General features: G+C 41.5%; 1 protein-coding gene across 1 annotated transcript in view; it reads left to right on the forward strand.

Moving 5' to 3' along the window:
• Window positions 1-21,576, forward strand: part of EMCN (endomucin) — a gene marked incomplete at its 5' end in the record, with an annotated part of 53,150 nt that overhangs the window by 4,272 nt on the left and 27,302 nt on the right. Inside the window, 3 exon segments of the mRNA XM_084204825.1 lie at window positions 11,872-11,931; window positions 14,200-14,301; window positions 14,700-14,807. Of these exon segments, the coding sequence (XP_084060951.1) occupies window positions 11,872-11,931; window positions 14,200-14,301; window positions 14,700-14,807 (270 nt within the window).

The raw sequence follows: 21,576 nt of genomic DNA on the forward strand, positions 1-21,576 counted from the left end.
CAAACCTAGAGTTCTTATTAATCTTCACTAGTTTATAAATTAGGAAAAAAGATCTGCTGAGGTTTGGTTTGGTTTTGTGGGGTTTTTTTCCTAATTAGGAAAGTACCTCAAATTTGTATACCTCAGATGTATAAACAATCTGAGTCCTGTGTGGAAAAACCTGCTACAGTACTTGAACTTTTTGTTGTTGTACTATAATTTGTACTGCAAAAGTAAAAATTTAAAATTATCTTTAAGACACTCTTAACCTTCAGATGGGAGTACTTTTAACTGGTACTACTTGACAGCCAGACTAAGATCAACATGTAAAATTAGTAAAATCTCATGGAAAACCAGCATTTTTATTTATGGCCCTTTGAAGGGGTGAGGGGAAGAGGATGATGTTGCTTGTAATTTTTGCTGCAGCAGCTCAAGGAAGTCTCATTAATGGGTTTATTTTGCAATTCTGTAAATAGAGAGACAAAGTTGGATTTGTGTGTAGCAGGTGTTATTTCCAAATACAAGTCAAGAATTAAATACTTGGCTCCTTTGGAAGACAAACAGCTACTTTTGGTTTCAACTAGCACTCTAGAAATTGGTTTCTCTATTAAAATAGGTCTCCCTTTAAAACAGAAGGGTCAAAACCCTGATTTGCACCATGCCCTGCAAGTCACTGTCATTGTTCCAGCAGCTGACGTATCAGGTAGCAATACCTTGGCACTCCTCTTGTGAAAGTGGATCCTTGGATGCCCTAACAGTGGCATGTGGTATCAGCCAGACCTACTTGCCACAGGAAAAGGGGTTTGACACAATATAATATGATTTTATCTCCACGCTGTGCCTTCTGGCCCTACCTCCCATGAGAGAAGACTGAGCTGATGATCACTTGCTGATATGATGCCTTGGAATAACATTCAGCAAGTGTGATCTGCTGGGGTGTTGTAGGAAGGGCTAGGAAGCCCACTGCTGCCACCCACACATGTACTAGAGGCTGGTCTGGAAGGGTCCAAATTGATTTCAAAATACTTTTTTTCTCAGCAGTCAGAATAACAACGACCCCTTTCAGGCCAGACTAACTAGCTGGTGCTCCAAAGGCTATATTTCAAACTAGGAACAGGGCAAGGATTTTCTGACTGCTTTTATGTAGAAAGTGGATACTTGCCTTTGGTACAAGGCAAATTCTATGCTGTTTATCAGTATATCAGTAGAGTAGTTTTACAACAATTTTGAATACTTTCTTCTTTTTTTTTTCCCAATGGCAGTAATGTGCTTCTGGGTGTTAGCTGCATGTTGTAGATAGCGCTGCACCTCAGGTTTCTGAAACCACAGAGCAAGTGGCACACAATTTTGCATCACAATTATCTGCTGTAACCATTCTGCCTTGTCTTATCATTCTGACAAAATTATGTGTTTTCCTGGGATGGGAGCACTATACCAGCCTTTCTGTCTGAAGATTTCTACAAGATAAGTAATCATTCTAAAAAGTGTATTCAGTTTGTCTTAATGGTGTGATTTCTCAGTGTGATTGATGGTGTGATTTACTTGGTGTGAGGAGTGTCAGTGTAACTTTAGGGTTAAATCAATTAACATAATGATATTAATGAGATGTTTATTCTTCCTGCAGATTTCTTCTTTCATAATCTTTAGCAGGAGATTAATGTTGATTTTGGGCTTGAGAAATTCAGCTATTGAAGCAACAACCGATAAGAATGGCAAAAGCTTTGGATTTTAGTCGGTCTGAGGAAAACAGTGCCAGGAGATTTTCTAACCTTTTAGGCTAATTTGCATTATTTTCCTCTACAAAATACTTATTTGTTGAGGTGTCTTTCCACTGCATATTAATTACTTGAAGTGACCAGAACCCCATATATTCCTTAATTTTTTACTACTTTTCCTGATTTTTCTCATGCTCAACATTGAGTCTAAGGTTTTATTTGAAATTACAGTGTTGATAACCTTCTAAACATTATTATTATATGGGTACTATCTATCCCATTGGGAGGATAGCCTGAAATCATCCTTCCTAGACAGATGAATTACTCCTCCTCATCTCAGCACAGGTTATATATCACAACAATATAGATGATGTAAATATAGATGTTTGCAAACTCATTCAAAGGCTAAGCAAAAATATCACCAAATATTTCTATATAGAAAATGGCAAAAACAGGTGATGATTACTCTGCAAAGAAATGTGTAATTCAAATCCTTTCCGCCCAAATTCCTGGTCTCATGTCCAGCAGAGAGGGGCAGCTTTTGACATGATCCATAGCTAATCCTTCCATGGCCATTCAAAGTCCACAAAAGCAATAATTTGGGGATTTTCTTTACCCTGGAATTCTAGACACTCTGAAACTCCTGCCAAGTTGTCAAACCTCATCTACCCCTAATTCCTTCAGTCAGAAATGTGTGGGGTATTGAAGGAAGTGTTTGGGACCAGTGTGCAATTCCTGTTGTTACTCATTCTTGCAAAGGACTGTTAAAACCTTTTTGTGAAAACTAGTGAATTATGAAGCTTTCTGGACATCCTATAGAGTCCAGATGGGGTCTGGACATACTGTGTTTTGACTCAGATCACATAACCCTTGGAAGTTGTAGCTCCACCAAAGGCTGGCTGTCCAGAAAGGCTCTTCCAGCAGAGCAATTTTAGGTTCTCTTTAGGAAGGCTTTTTCCTTAAAAGAGTAGTTTATAAATATATTTGCTGTTATTCAGAAGATAGCAAATGTATTTAAGAAACTGTTGGGCTTGCAACAACTCACTAGTTTCCAACATGCCAACAACAACAAAAAAGACTTACTCAAGATCTATGCCAAATAACCCAGTCCTTGATATGTGCAAGGGAAGGACACAGCACACGTACTAGAGGCAAAAAAATCCTCCCAGTGCACGTTGGTTTTTGGTTCTCTGCACATTTTATCCTGTCTAGTTCAAATGGCTCCAGAGGATTCCACTACTTTTGCAAGCCATTCCCAGTGCTAATGGAGTCATGAGGCTGGCATGTCTTAATGCTCTTGAATTTAGATGAACTAGTGCAAAATTTATCTTACTGACTTAAGAGATGCTTTCTTGTAGTGCACTGTCTGCTTCTTCCCTATTTGCTTTCACCTTGCATTTCCAAGAGCTGGCAGAAGCTGCTGTTTCCAGATGCAAAATGGAAAGCAGGGATTGATCATTCATGGGAGAAAAAGATTGAAGAAGAGCAGAAAGGTTTGTGTAGGAATGGAACAGCTTATTCCCAATTGTAATGTAATAGTTGTAATTGCCATGGGAATATGACTGCCCTAATTGTCAATAAAAGTACAAGGGATGTCTGTAGCTGTTCACCAGCATGATGGGATCAGCTCCCAGCTCACCACGGCTTCCCAGTGCACTGACTGGAAGCTGGGATTTTGATAGGCCTGAGAATCTTGAATGTGTGCCGCTCTGTTCCCCTAGGAAGCTGTTTTTCAGAGTGGGAGACAGTGTGGCTACTGCAGCAGTTCCCACTGCTCTTTGATAGGATAAGTCCTCAGTGCTGACACTCTGTTTCAAGTGCTCTTTGTAGTAACTTTGTTTTTAAATGGGAATACTTCGTTACCTAAAGCCTGTGAGAAGAGTTTCAGTTTTGTATCTGACCTTAGCAGTTGTATCAGATTGGTAGAAATTCAGAACAACGTAAGTTATAATCAGCTTGGCGAGATACAGACAGGCGAGAGGAGGTCTTCTGCAGCTGTATGTGCCAATTAGAGAAATGAGATATTTTCGAAGTGTTCCCTTCATCCTTGCATACAGAGTAACTCCAGTGAGACTGTACTGCACGCAGGGCTTGCATAGCCCGTTTGGGGCCTTCCCTTTGGGATATTCTGTACCATTTAACCTTGTTCTAGGCAGTGTGGTAAAGACAAAGAGAGTCTCAATGGACCAGTGAGCATGGAATTACGTTAATTATAGAAGCAATTTACAGTGTTTCCACGGAGTTTTCTGACAGGAACTGCTTTTTGATGTTCCAGAGGCTTTCAGAGCTTTGTCAGGAGCAGAATGGCATGGGCGGGTATGGCTAAAATGGGTGTCTGGGTTGATCCCGGATGTTCTAAAAATAAATACATCATAGCAGACACTGCAGTGACCCTTTCCTGAATTATACAATTAGTCATGCTGCTGGAGATGCACTTGGGTCACAAACATAGCACAGAGCTATATGATTTTCCTAACTTCTGCAGCACATTGAAAAGGAGAGCTGCTGATTGACCCGGGCTCAGCTTCCGCTCTGGCTGTTCTGTATCTGCCCTACCCAAACGTGCTCTTTCATTGGAAACAAAAATAGGCTTGCCAGTAGCATGTTAAGGAAAAAGCATTGTAAGCGTTACAATTTTCTCTCTGCCTTCTGGGTGGGGGTGACTTGCACCAACACTTATTCCTTCCTGTTGCAAGGAAAGGGGCTCTCCTTTATTTCTCTTTCCTTCTGCTGCTCAGCAATGCACAATGTATAAAGCTTTCTATATAAAATTGCACCCTCTAAGGACATTTTTCAAATTTATTTAGCTTAACTAACTCAAGGGGAGGGGGTGGCAGTTCATTTTCTGTACTATAATATAGTGCTTAGAAATTCCTGGCTTTTATCTTACACATGGACAAACAAATATATCATAATCAAAGGGTGACAATCTGGTGGTTTAAATAGCTTTAAAGGACTTAATTAAAACCTATTAAATACTTTTAACAGGTTTAAATAAAAATAAGTGCGGAGCTTGGAGCCTTCATTCAAGGAAGGCTGGAGTGCTGATGAGCATGCTGAGCACATTTATTGTTCTATGGAGTGCAAACAATGTACTCATCCCTCTATAGTACACGGTAATAGGGATATCCACCAAAATTCATGTGAGCAGAAGGCACACTAAGAAAACTTGTGATTTAAAGTCTTTCATAGGGAGTTTGCATTTCTTCTAAGGCATTAAAAAACCCTCTTAAAACTGGCTATTTAGGTGCCCAGATTTCTATGTCCACACACGTAGAGGGGCAAATCATGCTGTGCTTTGGTTGTTTCAAATACTCAGTGACACAGGAGCACACATCCAACATTTGTCATTAATGTTTTGAGGAGGGGAGTCCTCACCAACTTACAGCCACGCTGGCTGAGGCTGGTCCTTGGCATCTGCCTTGTCAATATTTCTCTGTGCAGCAGGTCCCGAAGCAGGAGCTGTTTGCTGGGTGCTGTGAGCAGGCTTTGTGGGAGCCTTTTGCCTGGGGATTGGTGATTCCCAGGAGCTCTCTGCCAGAGAGTGTTGGGTCATGCTAGCCCCACTCCTGGGTGAGCAGGAGAAGCTCTGGGGCAGTGCTGGCGCCAAAGCTGCATTTCCTGCCTTCTCTCTGTTCCCTGCTGGAAAAATTGTGGCAGATACCTCCCTTTCCTTCCTCCCCTCAGCTCTTGCTGCCGGCTGCCTCCAGCCCACCCAGTTTATGTTTCCTCTGCAGAAACCAAATCCCACATTGCCCCAGTTGCTGCTGCCCATTCCCATGCAATGCAGGAGGAGCCCTGGCCCTGTCTCCTTTTCCAGCTACGGGGCCTAACACTTATTCTCTCCCTTCCCTAATATCCATCTCTCAGCTGTTTTCAGGTGCTTTTGCCCTTTGTGGGGAGAGTGTTATGTGTCTCTGGCCCCGGAACTTCTCCCCGCCTTTGTGTCCTCCCCATGCTCATGCCTGTTAGTTTTCCCCACTCTGTCGTGTGACACCAGCCTGCAAACCAGGACCGGCAGCTACAGAGAACAAGTAGAAAGTTGACCTTAAGTGTAAAATCTCCCCATGTAGGATTTGTATAGTTTGTTTTTAGTTTGTTGCTGAAGAGAGACGTGACTGGAAGGAAGGTGACAGCTTGGCAAACCGGAGGTGGTTTCCCACCTCCCTAGGCAGCAGGAATCACAGGCTTCCAGCTGGTTGGCATCAGGCAGCAAAGGATGTGGCCTTTCTCCCTGCCTTATGGTTTTAACACTGCCTGTAGTATCTTAATACACCTCACAGGGATTCACCTTAAACATGGCCAGTGTAACTCTGTTCAGGGTCTGCATTGTCCTTCCAGGTGCCAATGTGAGAATTTCACAGTGGAGAAATTCCTGAGGTGGAAAATGGCTTATGTTGCAAGAGGCTGCATTAAGAGCTTTTGCAGCAGTGCAAAATCATTGTGAGACCAGGCTGGAAAAACACTGTGCAATTCTGGCTTTTGGTGATAGTGACGTGGCAGTGACCAGCACAGAGCTGTTACTGGGGACACAGCTTTCCTTTCACCAGGGGCTGTCACAGCCTGAGTGGTTGTGTGCAGTTCCTGTTACAGGCACAGCTGAATGCAGGTGTGAGCCATGCCACACTTTGGGTATTGCTTAGCATATTAAAGAAATATGAAAACACAAAGGTTGTGGGGTTTTCTGAGTTTGCTTCAAATTCATGAAGTTTGAAAATGGCTTTGTTTAATTTAATATCCTTCCACACACTTATCTGCTGGGTCAGCTGTTATCAGCTTCAGCCATTCACAGGATTACATCAGAACCTTGGTTCCCCTTTAAAATCTAGTTTATGTGACTAAAGAAGGAAAATCTTTAGTATGAGTCCTTAAGGATTAAATGCTAGAAACTATCAAATACTAGAAATAGTATTACTTCTATAAGATTAATTCTTCCTGAAAAAAATATCTGGGGGGAGGGGGAAATAATTTTTTTTTCCTAAAAATTTATTTCTGGAGTATTTCATTAATTTTTCTTTTTCTTTTTTTTTTTTTTTCTTTTTTTTTTTTTTTTTTAATCTTTGAATAGCAAAAAAGGAGTTGATGTTTCCAAACAGCACTGTTAAAATTGCACTTAAACCTCTTCTATTAGTATATTTGTATTTTTGTTTTTTGGATAATGTATAAAACTTTATACAAGATGCACTACAAAAGAAAAAATAAATTTATCTCAAGGTTTAGGGTAAATGGTCATGCACTGGAAAGAAAGACAAATGATAGTGAAAACAGAAATAGGAGAAGTGCAAGGACTGTACTGGGCCTGGGGAAAGATCAGATAAGAGAATGTAGAGATGAAGCAGCGTTAAATGCAAGAAAACGTAACAGACAACAGAGCTCCAAGGTACGAGTAAACAAGTTGTTTTCTTGGTGTCAGGCAGCAGCTATTTCTTGGGACCCCTGAGTTTCCAGAACCAGATTTTCTACAAGGACAGCTATCACTTTGGTTACAGGAGGCTCTTTCATGGTCACAAAGGCTGGAAAACAGAAATCAAAAAAGCAACTTTGACTTCTCCATGACTTGTGTGTAGTTACAAAGGCCCAGGGTTGCACAAAAACCCAAATTTAACATCCTGAAAGAGAGTAGGTTTAGATCAGTTATTAAAAATTTTTCTACTAGGATTAGAATAGGATTGGTTAGGGTGGTGAGGTACTGGAACAGGTTATGTGGGGAAGCTGTGGATGCTTTTTCCCTGGAAGTGTTCAAGACCAGACTGGATGAGCTCTGAGCAAACTGGTCTAGTGGACGATGTCCCTGCCAACAGCAGGGAGATTGGACATAGATGATATTTAAGATCTCTTCCAACCCAAACCATTCTGTGATTCTATGATAATTCATAATAGACAAACATTAGATAAACATCTGTAGGTTCTGCTTTATAACCTTGAAGCAGGGAATTGTCATGTGCAGATTTCCTCAGGACACCTCTTTGGTAATTGCTCCCGGGTAGAGCCTATAGAGCATTGGTCAGGTTTGAGTGGGAATATATCACATCCTCATCAGCAAAATGGTAAAAGCACCAGCTCCTGGCTGTTATGCCAACAGTTTGACACAAGCACCGAAATACCTGCAGAGTTTATAGTCCAAATTTCCCTTCTCCATTACCTCTCATTCAAACTGCAGTTTAATGATAAGGAATTTATTAATAAACTTATTTAAGGAATAAATAAGTTTATTCCTTTGTCTTGGCTGCAGCTCCTCACCTACTGACAGCTGTGGTTGTGCCTTCCATTAATCCTTCCCTCTCTAGGCTGAGCAAATGCAGTTTTTGCAATCCTTCCTGAAAGGTCATTTTTCTCTAGACTCCTGATGATTTTTATGGCTGTCCACTAACTCCCCAACTCCAGGAATCCACATCCTTTTTCACATGCTTCTGAAGCTGGACCAAATACTTAATCTGAATGAAAGGATTTTAGCCATGTGGTTTTCTATCTAGTGCAATGTCAAGTGAAAGAAATGTCAAACAGGCTATTCCAATTGTTATCTGTAACAAGAGTGACTTTTCCAAAAAAATAATTTCTTTCCAAAGTTAGGTATTGATGCCAAACCAGACAGCACTTAAATTCAGTAATTCATGTAATGAATATAATCAATATATATTTTGAACTATCTATTAATCTTTTAAAATGTTTTTGCTTTGGCATTCAGTTTTGTATTATCTGTTTCATGTGGTGTTTTAAACTTTGTGGTTAGTAACCTGTGGTATCCTGTAGGATATAAACAGAAGTACTGATATAATAACATGCAATCATTCCCTTTTTTTAATGTCTTGATTATAGCAATAACAGGCACCAAATTAACACGAGGTCAGAACTTATCTTTCCAGTGTAAAGGTAAAAATAATAAGAGAGAGAGAGAGAGAGAAAAGGTTGTGAGAACTCCAGGCTCAGATCTTAGAGACTGAAGCCTACATCAAAAGCTGCAGTCTGAGGACAACTGTGGCTATCAGTCAGTCCTGTCTAAATTCAAGGACTCCTTCTGAATTTAAGAGAAGAAAGTAAGTTCAGTGTTTTGGTTCATCCATTTCAAAATCTGAAGACCAATGCTTTCCTTTTAGAACAAATATATCATTTAAATCCAACATAGGAAAGACAATAAATGGAAATTCTGTGAACCTGAAAAAAACCCAAACAAGCCACAACAGTTACTCTCTTTTCAGTTTGGTCTTGTGGCCATGTGTCACATGTTCTTGGATCTCTTCTTAATTCCTTTGTATTTTTCCTTGTGAACCTGTCTCAAGACCTTTCTGCCCTTCTCTTCCTCTCTTGTTATGTTTCTCCCAGTCTGGATTTCTTTTTGCCTTATTATCTGCTTTAAAACATGGTGGGTTTTGAATTTTTTTTTTCTTTTTGGATCTTACCACCACCAGCATCCCCCCTTTACTCAGCACAGTGTTGTGTCTGAGAGCCTTTTAGCTCCATGTGTATGTTCTGGACACAAGGGTGCTGCATCATGGGTTGCCCATCCTCCTTTAGCTGGGTTTATTGCCAGCAAACACAGCAAATGGCAGTGGTTTCTGTGTGGGAACTGTGGCTGACCAGATTTTGGCTACTCCTATGTCATAGTACATCCATGTGCTCTCATATCAAAGGGATCACTGCATTCAAATCTGCTAAAAATCCAGGGCAATTGTAACTTTACTTAGTTGTCCATCATCTGAGCCTGCAGCCAACTTTGCATGGGCAGAAAAATGAAGATTTCTGTCCCTCTCTTTGTCTATCAGCCGTCTCAAATGGTGAAAATTATTTTCTCTATTTTTTTTTGGGGTCTTGCTTTTATCTCCCATAGGATTCTCCTTAGTTACAATTTAACATTGCAAATAAGAGCATAATAAGCCACCAGTTCTATCATATCTTTTAATCAAACAGTTCCCCCCACAATCCTGTCATGGTTTAAACATTTTTGCATGATGTTTTTAACTTATTTTTAAAGTATGGTTAATTATTCACCATTTTACAAAAACAATTAATTCATAAAACTCTGTTGTACTCTGTTAATTGAATTTATCTTAGTTTATCTCTAACCTGTGATAAAATCAACAAATAGTGAGTCATAATAAAACTATGGCTTATATTCACTTTTTTTTTAGTTTTGAGGAAACCTTTGAAGAATAACATGGTTATTAAATAGAACACCTTTAAAGGATGAATAATCTTAGTATTGCAATGAGCTTCCTACAAAGTCATGCTGAGTTAGAGGAAGAGTTTTGGGAAGAGTGAGTTTGGGAACGAGCTGATTGGCCAGCTAGTACGTTTAGCTGGCATTACAGCCATGGTAGCTACTGAGATATGGTAAAACAAAACCATATGAAATGTAGGCACTGTTGAAAAAACATTCTGTTCTCGTGCTGTGGCCTTGTGGTGTGGGGGATTACAGGAGCTTTGTCAGCAGCACATAATGAGAATGAAGAGATGGAAAAATGCTTGCTGGTTAGGGAAACAAGATTGCCTTTAGGTCTTTCTGCATAAAATATGTTTTCCAAGTTTTTCAAGTGTGGGCTATGAAGCATCATTCTGACTGGGTAACCACGTGGCAAGAAAACCTGTATTTTAAATGCAGTGTGCATGGGTCTGTGCATGGTGTGACTCTGTCCATGTGTTCTGGAGAGTAAAGCTGGGGCAGCAGCAGGCCCACAGGGGAATCATTTAATTTTATATAGGATATGCCCATATCAAACTGGGCCAGCATGTGCTCTGACAAGGCATTATGGAGGCAACAGCATACCTAGAAAAGATGCCCAAGAAAGTGAGGCTCACTGGGAAGGGGCTGAGAAGTGTTAGAAACATGCAGGTGCCAAGAGGACTGATAACACACTGCTTGAAGAGGAGTTGTAAGGGCTCATCTGGTTAGACCTTAATACATTTCTGTAGAGCCCCTGCAGTTGTATTATGTTGTTTGGGGTTTTTTTTTTCCAGGTTAGATCTGTGGCTCTTGCAGGCTTCGGGTGGTGCTCGTGAAATTTTAATCAGAGCGCAGTACACCGAGCAAAGGGAACAAAACTGACTGTTCTGCCCTGTAGCCAAAAAAAGAGAGAATGCCAGCAGATATTACCATGAATGGAGTCACACAAGAATACTGACATGCTGTCCTGACTCAGTTTAGCATGTCTGTATTACAGCATGCTAATGCAGCCTGACAGGATGTCACACTTCAAACCTGACAGCACATGGGGATTAGCCTGTGCCATTTTCCTCTCCCATTCAGATACAGAGTTGATCTATTCCTCCACAAATGTACCCATACTTGTCTCACAGCAGTCTAAAATGGTTGAGAAATGCCTGTTTCTGAGTCAGTGCAGCTTTTTCACCCCTTTCAACACCCCCAACTTCTTTTAGTAGAAAAATATGAACGCCGCTGCAATAAGACTGAAAATCTTGTTTGAAGCCAAAACACTTTTTGAGTTATAATGGTACAACCTTGCAGCACAGTAAGAAGAGACATAAATTATTTTGCTTTTTTTTTTTTGTTTGTTAGGTTTCTTTTTTGGATTATTTATTTCTTTTGTAATATTGAAGTGCCACCTACTAAAGAGGTTTTAAGACTGGCATCACCTATGGCAGTAAAACCCCAGTAGCTGGAGCACTGCATTGAGGGCAATGGGGAAAGTCAGTCTTTCAATGTGGTGCTTCTTGAGCCATGTTCTGGGAATTTTCCTCTTCCTCTCACATTTAGGCATCAGGGTGATGCTGAAAAGCCCTCCTGAAGTGCCTAGCCAGGGAGCTAGTTCAATTTTGTTACTTCAAGGCAGAAGGGCTGCTTACTCCTGTGGCCAGTTATTTTAGTTAATCCTCCACCCTGAAGACTCAGAGCAGCTGTGGTTGTATTCAAGGAGAGGAGGAGATAGCAGAAACCACTTTGTCTCCATTTCCCCTCTCCTAAGTAGTCTGGGAAAAGAGCAAGCAGTCCAAGGTGAGAGGCAGCAGCAGATGCTTCCCATTACAGCAGTCAGGGCAAAATGAAGAGATTTAGGCTACAGCTTGAAAATGCTGGTAGCAGAGTTACATGATTTGGTTGCTTCTGCTGATAAGATTCTGAGCTTGATTTTCCAAGAAGGTCCATGCTGCTCTCTGCTATCATGACTATGTAGTGCTAAATAGATCTGGAAGGTACAGAAGTGATATGATTCTGTGTTTCTTTCAGAAGATGACCGTCAAACCACTACTGTCAAGACAAATGCTGCTACAGTAACACCAAAAGCTGGTAAGACTTCCAATTTGCTGTTATCTGGTGTTCTGAAGATCCTTTTGTCTTTCTAGCTTTCAGCTTTTCCAGCTTCTGGGAGAAACCAGGTGAATTATTTCATCCAGGGTCATCATAGGGCAATGTATTTCCCCCAATCTCTTATGAAACTCTGTTGCAAAGAAAGGATTGAAGTATCTTGGTATGGAGACACTTAATTTGAGCAGGCTGCACTTTTTGTTTTAGGTGAAAAAGGTTCTCTGAGTTCCTGTGCTCTCAAGGAGTGGTTCAAGCGAGAGCAGAGATTCTTAAATTACCAAGGACTCCCACTTCAAGAGGACTTAACAGAGAAAATACATGATTCACATGTTAAAAGTCTGTGATTCTGGTCCACATCTTCGACTGTCGCATTCAGTTCTCTTTATTGTGCAGCTTTGTTATGAAAATGTATGATAAATCAATATTTACCATATTTCAATCATGTGAGCTCCTTTATTAGTCTGAATATTGAAGACTGCTGCATTTAATAAGTTATACATATGAGAGAAGAAAACATGGACACTGTTCTATTTTTTGATAACTGGGGATACTAATGAGTCTGCTGTGGAGCTGAAAGCACTGAGATTATGAAGTATACACTTGAAGTGCTGGTAATGGAGGTGGATAAGATGCAACCAGGTGAAATATGTGTATATGATGTTTGTTACAGCAAAGGTTTTGACCTATCCAAATTGTGTTGCTGCTTTTTTATGCAGTTCTCAAAAATCCTGATGTTTATGTTTGTTTAAAAGACTCATCATAAATGTACCTCACAGTGAGTTAACTCTTTGAATGCCTCCCTGAAATTTTTCTTGCCGTTTTTTCATGGAAGGGAAAGCAGTGTTGATATTTTTGCCACTATGAGAAAAGCTTTAGAAACCCAGTATGAGATTAAAACAATTTGTGAGTGTGGAACAAGGAGGCCCATTTCTTGAGGCATTGCTATTCTAGGTGAACAGCCAGAAAAGAGCAGAGAAAGAAAGTATAAGTTATATTTCAAAAGTTCCAGTGTGAACATTGCATTTAGAAGTACTTGAGTCTTATGAGAGAAAATTATATAGGGTGCAATGATTTATTCCTGTTCTTTCACATATATCATCCATTAAAAATGCTAGAAGAGGTAGTATGTAGGTAGAGATAGTAGTCAGGTGTTTAGTTGAGCCTCTTTAGCTGACAGTAGCACTTCCTGTTTGCATTAGATCACAGAATTGAAAGCTGAACTCATAAATTGATTGGTTATAGGTTTTTTATCCAGATCCCCTGACTGTAATTTGGTAAGTCCATTCCTTTGAGCAAGGGCTGGGAATACATGGGACCTGCAGTAGGCCATCCATGCACAGCAAGACAAGGTGATTTAAACCTTGCTATTGCTTTAGTGATGTTTGGGCAACTCTGCTCCCATCTCTCCATAGCAGCAGTGGCTGGGAAGGTCCCTGCTGCCTGCAGGAACCCTTTCCCTTCCCCTTAGCCTCCAAGTCTCACTCCTCTTGAGGACAGAACTAGGAGTCACCTTACAAAGGGCACTGAGTTCACTCCAAGGAATATAATTTTCTAGAGAATACTACTGATATCATCCACAATGTCCTAAGCTCTACTGTACTCCAAAGAGGAGGGCCTGCTGGGTACTTCTTTTTCCCCAGAAATATGGGTGCAGAGGAAGAAGGTCTGGGAAAGCTGGCTTTGAAGAAGAAGACTCAAACATGTCTCAAAGTGGGCAAACACAGGGAAAACTGCCAAAACACTAGGGGAGTCCATTCCCCTTCATCTCTTTATCTGTGATCAATAAGCTGTGCTCCCATGTGCCACTCACACTTCTTTATGGAGATTTTGCATCCTTCCTCCTGCTAAGCAGGTATGCAGCAAAGTGCTGCTCAGAGGGGCAGTCCAGCAGCACACTGAACCCATCCATCCACTCCAGGCTCTGTTCCCCTCATTTCTTCCCTTGGATGTCAAGCCAAGCACCTCTGTATAACCCCCAAAGATCAGCCCCTCCTTTAGGGGCTGGCTGGAAAGTACAATTGCTTCCTTTCAGTAGGCAATTGCAGGTTGTTCACAGGCCAAACCTCCCCTCTGAAACCAACCATATGTACTTTGAATCCTCTTTCAAAATGTGTGGGTAATAAAGCTCTGCGAGGGCCAGCCTTTAAACAGAAATTCACTGCCTTGGTAAGAGAACACAGCTAGAGCAATGTGATGTTTATTTAGGCATGATAAAATAAATCCACAATGATGTGAATGCCTTTCTTGCAGAAGGGGAATCTATGACTACAGGAGCTTCACAAACAACAACATTGGCAAGATCAGTGCTGACAACATCTGCAGTCGGAGATACAAATGAAACCATCACAAGCAGTGAGTGAAAATCTCTGAGTTAATTGATGCTGCTCTAGTGGTCACTGAGGAAATTAGGCAGCAGTGCTTCCTGGCTTGGGAATTTGTTTCACAGGGAGTGTACTCTTTGGTGAAACCTTACAGGTGGGTGCAGGAGCTCCCTTCTGGTCAAGCTTAAAAGCAGCTCCAAGCTGCACCCTCCAACTGCATCGTCACTAGCTTGTCTGCAGCGGGATGACCCACCTATGGGACAGGGAGTGGCTTTCCCTGCTGTCAATGGGGCCCTGCCCCTCTTGATCTTGAATTTCAATTAAATATCCTTTTGATAATTTAAAATCAGTCTGCAAGCAGGGCAGTAGGTGTGTTTTATGAGTGTTTACAAAATCAAGGGAATAAATTAAATGTCTTTCCTCCGCTAGGCCCCATGTCTTCTTCACCTAATGCTACATCACAAACAACACAAAGTGCAACAGAAAAACCATCAGCTGTGACTTCAGCAGCAAATACAAGTCTCAGCACAACAAACAGTAAGTGATGATTTCATTGAGTCATTTCTGAGTCAATCTATGAAACATTTCTGTAAAACTCTGCAAAACAGTAAAAAGAGGTCAAAAAGAGTAGTTTGGTTGGTGGTTTAGGGAAGCAGACCTAGTCATCCTACCATATTATATATCTTAAATGAAGCTTGCCCTGGAATCTTCCACAAAGAATATTATACCTTTAATTTGTAATGGAGGTGATCTGAAGCCATTAGACAGGTTGTTTATCTCCCTGTAACTGGGAGAGATGTATTTCAAAGTGTTTTAATTTTTTACTTTCTTCTTTGTTTGGTTTTTTTCAATAAGTATAAAATAAAAAAAAATTATTTTATGTGATCAGAATGGTATCAGAACAACATCCCTTTGTTTCTTATTTTTATATGTGCTATAACACTATGCTTATTATGTTTCATATTATTGTAAGCCATAGTACTGAAAGAGAGGTGGTACTAGTTACTCTGCATCAATCTAAGGAGATACTTGTATTTCCCATAAATCTTCAGAATAGCATGTGTATTGGCCTGGAATATCAGATTGGATTTTAGAAAAATATAATAATAATGAAAAAAACTCCACAAAAACAAATAAAAAACCCCAATCAAACAGCAAGTCAAACCCACATATCCAGCAAGTAGTCAGGTTAATTTTAAATAGTATAATAACATCCCAAAGGAATTCAGTAAGCTTAAGATGAAATTCAGTCTCCCTTGTCTATGATATGCACTGTAAATGTTTGCTCCAGTCTTCTGATGGACCAGAGCTTTGGAACACTCCATTTTTTTATTTTTAATTGACTAAAAAAAATTAAATACTCCAGGTATTTACCTCAGCAGTCAGCAATACACCAATGTACTCAGAATTGAAGTTTACAGCATACTGAACTGTTACAAATTATTAGAATGTGACTTCTCTTCCCTTAGCTTATATGTCTGAAAAGGTACTCCTGTGAAGCAGTCTGCATTCTTTTTTTTGTGCAAATTTTCCTTTAAAGCCACCCCTCATGGACCCAAGCCTGCCAAGCTTCCTGGAGAACTATTCCCCTTTCACTGCATGGTTTCATTTTCTAATGATGCAGCTTTCCCGCTGTGTGTTGTGTAAGGAGTGGTGTGATTGTCAGCCCAAAATCTTTGGGGTTTTGGCTTGGCATTTAAATGCCACTGTCAATGAGTCACAGAATACACACAACCTGGCCAATGCACAAGCTGCTCAAAGTGATACCAGAGGCCCCAAAAAATCTCTTAAAACTTGCAATTGTGGCACTGCAGGCCTGTCAGAAGCCCACAGCATGGCACGTTGCATTATGGATGTAATTCCTGCTCCTTTCTATTTGGCAGAGGTTCCTGGCTTGTGGCTACCAGAGCAGCACAGCCACCTGGAACTAAACCTTGGTGACAGGTAGAACTCCCGGCAGGGGAAGGGAAGCTAATGAGGGAAGGCATGCCTGCCAGTGCAGCTTAGCTCCAGCCACTGCTCTGCACTGAAAAACTGCTGCTGGAGGTGTGATGGGCCTGGGCAGGGAGCTTTTTTGGTTCGTTTCCATTCCTCTTGCATTCTCTTCCCACCTGGTAAAGTTGAGTCTCTAGCTGCTTGTGTTGTGGTTTGGTTTTGAAATTCTTCATTTTAGCTAAGCCCTTGTCCCCCCTCAAACTTGTGGTAAAAAATGCTTGGTAAATTAACCTAAAAAGAGGGCTTTCCTGCCTCTCAGTTCCCTTTGTAAGAAAGAAAACTGGCACGGCATTTCCAGGACATTGGAAATGCCCTGCATTAAAAAAATTGTATCATCTTTTAATGCAGAAGTAGTACTTCAAAATATCTGTATGTGAAAATCAATTTTAGTGGGTTTTTTAAGATAAAATTGTGGTCTACATTTCAAGAAAATCCTAGCCTTGGCTTCAGCAGAAAGGAATGGGATGGGGCACAAAGTGTTGGTGCTGGGACAGGCGTGGCCCTGGGCCTCTGTGCGTGTGACCAGCCTTGCAGGAAACCCTCAGACCCCTCCTGGCCACCATCCAGGGGTCCATGGCTGCAGCCACCCCCGAGTTCCCAGCCCAGCAGGGCGCAGCAGGGCGGCCCTGGCTCCATTCCCTGCATCCTCCCAGCCCCTGCCACACCCCGGCAGCAGCACCGGGCTGCAGGAGCTGCACTCCCTGAAGCCAGCACAGGCACAGCGACACTCCTGCTCTCAGAATGGACAGGAGGGAAAACTGGCTGCTGTCTCTTTTTCTTTGTCACCAGCACTCGTTTTTCCCCGTTTCTGCATTGGCTGTGTGAGGCAGAAATTGGTGATGCCTTTATGACACTTTGAAATTTACTTTTGCTACACCTGATTTTTAATAAAAAGCAGGTACCTCTGTCATTCTGTAATGGAAGCCATCCCTTTCTCTGCTTCAATCCCTGCTAAAAGCTCCAGCAAGCGATTGTGTTCACACAACTGAGATTTGACAGGGCTTCCTGTCACTGCTGCAATTTCTGTGGCTGCTGTCACCTTTTATTATAGATTCAGGAAAAGCCCCTAGTGCTCCATACACTGAAATCATGCAAACATCTTTGTCCTTTATTTTTTTTTCAAGGCTTCAGTGTTCTTTTCCTTTGCAGGCAACAAGTACAATCTCTCCTGCTTGCCTTCCTACTCTGTTTATTGTGTTAGAAGCCAACATCAGACTGGTCTCCTTAGCCTTCTTATTTATCACTCACTATAAGGTGTCAAAGGCAAGGGTTAACATTTAGTCAGTGACCTCGCTTGTGAGGTTCAGGCCCTTAAAACAAGAATTCGTATGGTGTCACACCACAGAAAATTGCATCTGCAATCAGGATTTCATATCCTGGGACACCTGAAGTCATCAAATAGAATAAGAAATGAAATGCAACAAAAATTTCTGTTCTTCCTCCCTTGGATATGAAGCAAGCATCTTATATAAGATTAGTATTCAAGGTGTTATGTGACAAATAAGAGTGGAATTTTGACTGTTGTGTTTCTGAGTTCGGCCACTCTTCTGGATGATGATACATTATGGTGCAGTGGTATATTAAATATTTAAAAGTGACAAAGGAAAAGAGTGGAGGATTTTTTTTTAAAAATCAAACTACTGGTAATTAAAAAGTAAGTTCTACCTCAGGAACACTACCAGAAAAGCATTCTTGTAACAGGTATTGCTCAATTTTCCTCAGTTTGTTAGCACATGCTATAGGTAAACACTGGCTGCTGAGATATTTTGTGCAGAGAGAAGTTTTAAAATATGTATTTTGAAATACTTTGGGGTTTTGCTTACCAGAAAACATAAGCTGCAAGACAGCACTTGCAATCAACTATGGATGTAAACATTAAAACTGAGATCTGTTTGGTTACCTCCCTAGCCAGTTTTCATTCCTCTGAATGGGCAAAAATGTCATTGGGATTGCTACAATGGGATTTTTCAAAGCTTTTGTGCACTCATTCATGCAAATGGCTTTTCAGGTTGCTGATTATGGGGGCAAGGCCTGTATGTGTGTTAATTCTAAAAATACAAGCTCAAAGGAAAAGCTTTCATCTTCCATTTAGAAGAGCTTTGGTGCTGGTATTTTAACATGGTTTAGGTGGAGTTCATTTTGCCCCTTCAGATGTTTCCTTGATTGATTGCTTGGTCAAGGAAGGTTTCAACACACATAGAGATGTCCATATTCTTTGTATTCTTTGCAGAGCACAGAGTATGTGCAGGGTGTTTTTTTACTTGAAGCATCTTAAAATGTCAAAACTAATTAGGTAGCAGCTTAATGTAAAGAAAATTTAAAGCACTGTAGGGAAATGCCAAAATGTATGTGGATTATACGTAGGTTAAGCAGAAAACCATGCTAAGATCAAGTGAGGATATGTGTCGAATTTCAGCTAGTTAAAGAAAATTAAGGGTTTTCAAAGCACAGAGAGTAAGGAAATTCCTGAAGCTCAGACAGCAGCTTTGCAAGGCAGCTTCAGGTTCCCTGTTGTTGATTATCCCTTTGCCAAATATGTGTTAACACACTGTCATTTATCTTATAAAAATATCAGCAGGGAGAGCTGCATCACCACCAGAGAGTTCTGCCGCCGCAGCCATCATCCCCATTTGGACAGCTATTTTACACTCTGTACCGCTTTACCATTTTTATTCATAATCAGCTGTTAACAACAAACCCGTGAACGGATGATGCGAGCTCTTGTGCAGCTGCAGGAGCAGCAGCCGCCCTTGTGCGCTGTGCTGCTTTCCTGCAAGGCCAGGCCTCCCCCTGGCAGCAGGCAGGGATCGGTGCTGCAGCTGGCGGAGGCGAGGCGTGATGAATTACTGCAGCGATGTGTCAGCGGGGATGGCAGGACTGAGTCACCGCGCCCGCGCTGAGTCCCCCGCCTGTCCCCGCGCGGAGCACGGGCACCGCAGAGAGGGCTGGCGCTGTCTCCTGCCGCCGAGACCGAATTAAAGCTCGCGTGGATATGAGTTACGGGATTTAGCGAAAAGGCGCATCTTTGTTGAGTACATGAGCAGAGGCTGCGTATGGATGCTCCTGTTCCCACAGGCTTTTGGTGCAGAAGCTGTCTCATCTGCTAAATGGGTTGGTGGTAGAGCCTGGGCTGTGCATTGGGCGTGAGGCTTGGATGCTGCTTCAAAGCCACAAGTCAGCAGAGAATTGGGTTGCTAGGATTTAATCTTGCAGTGGAATTAAGGGAGCCTTACCCGCCAGGTCATGTTTTTCCATCTTGAAAGTGGTGAAAACTGGCACATGGATTTTTGCCCTGTAGCACATCTACTTTAGCCCTTGCCACAGGGAGCACTGAGCCTGTTCTGCAGTCCGGCAAAATAAACGCAACAAGCTTTGTGTCAAGCCCTAGGTAAAGGTGTAAGGCATACCTGGTGCTGCCTGGGTCACTGGGAGAATCTCATCCAGGCTAAATTTAAAAAAATAAAGTAAAATGGAAATGCCATCATCCCTCCTCTCCCGATCCCCTGCCAAGGCATATCCAGTGCACAGCCCATGTTCCTGAGAACAATCTGTTCTCACAGCTCCCAAACACAAGAGGAGCACCCGAGGCTGGGTTGCTGCCAGGACTGATAGGATGTGTGGAATGAGTGATCCCCATGGGAAAACAACCCTCTGTGGGGTTACAGGGTAACTGGCTGTGTCCCTCCTCCTCTCTCCCACACACCTGATTGTTTTGCAGTGCTCACAAAGCATATTTGTGTTTGAGTATCTCTGCGCTGTTATTCTGAGTTACTTTTCATTTTCCCATGCAAGCTTTTTCTAACCTGTGACAAGGGAGCCACAAGATGGTTGCTGTTACTGCTACAAGCTTGTGCATCTTATAGGGAGAGGGAGGTACCTCAGTTTGGGGTTTTTTCCTTTTCTAAAAATTGATCTCAGAGTAAAACTTAATGTATAAAATTTGGGTCTGAAGCCACGACAATAAGAATTAAATGTGGAAAAAGTTTGCTTCTAAAGATTGATTCAAAGCTTCCATAAAGAGAATGTAGGAATTGTTAACACTATGAGATCCTTGCACTATATCATAGTGATGAGGCAGAGGGGCTTTTTACACTCCTGTCTACTGCAGGCAGACCTGTGTATTGAAGGGGTACAATGCTAAAGTTCCTGGATGAAGCTGACATGAAATTCTGCTTGTCCTCAGTAGAATCCCATTGAAAGTTTTAGGCACTTAAGTTGTTTTGCATCATTTTCATGCCTCAACCTCAAAAGACACCATCCCTGGCTGCCCAGCTTCTCTCAGTTTCCAAAATTGTATGAATCCCCTGACTCCAGTGGCTTCAGCTCACTCTTTCTTATCTTATTGATTTTTGAAGCTTGCCTTTCTAAGGTACTGCACTTACTGAGCAAGAGGGGAAGGGAAAGGCCAAGTTAAAGGTGTGTAGTTGTAGAAAAAGGAGCTTTGGGTTCTTCAATTACCAGACTGGTAATCAGTTTCTAGATAAAGTGTGTGATGAAGCATTCCTCAGGATTTACATATTGCATGTGTGTGATGTTGCTTGCTGACTGAAACATGTCTTTAAGTTGTTTTAGTTCCAGTGTTTAAAATTCATGTGAAGAAGCACTGAAAAGTTTACCACTCAGTAGCCTCTCTGATTTATATCAGACAGGAAGTAGAAGGTTACTCTTGGGCACCTCTATGTTTTATTCAGGAGGCACTCTCTTGCCTGTTGTTATTCTGAGGTTTGAGTACAGACGTAGGAGTTATGGGCAGTGCTTGGAATATCTTAAGGTTTTTTTGGTCATTCTGTGACCTTCAGTTCCACGGGCTCAGGTCATGTCCTGCACCATTGTCTTGGCCTCACCTTAGGCTACAAATCTTGTGACACAATAGCCTCGATCTCCTGTTGACTGAGTGAGAGGAGAAAAAAGACAATTTATTTTTCATACATTAGTATTCAGGGATATGTTATTTCCTAGGGCTTAACGGCACAGAATGAAATAATTAATTCTTTGCTTAATTACAATCCCTAAAATTTATGCAGTATGATATTATGTGACAGTTGTAACTGAAGCTTGATTGATTGGTTGTTTTTAAAATGAAGGGAAATATAGAGGACAGTAAGTTGAGCTTCTTCTGCTCATGTTGTTCTTGGTCCAACACTGTCTAACTATTCTAGGGTCCCAGGTCAGAGCTCTGGGTTGTTTTCTGGCACAGATATGATGAGGCTGTTTCTTCTGCTACAATGTGCTTTGAAGGCGCCTCAGCTATGCCAGTAGTAATAATTGCACTGGGATGGTTTGTTCCTTGGGAGACAGTTACCAGAACATG

Source organism: Fringilla coelebs (assembly GCF_963513975.1).
Source record: "Fringilla coelebs genome assembly, chromosome: 4".
Taxonomy (NCBI): Eukaryota; Metazoa; Chordata; class Aves; order Passeriformes; family Fringillidae; genus Fringilla; species Fringilla coelebs.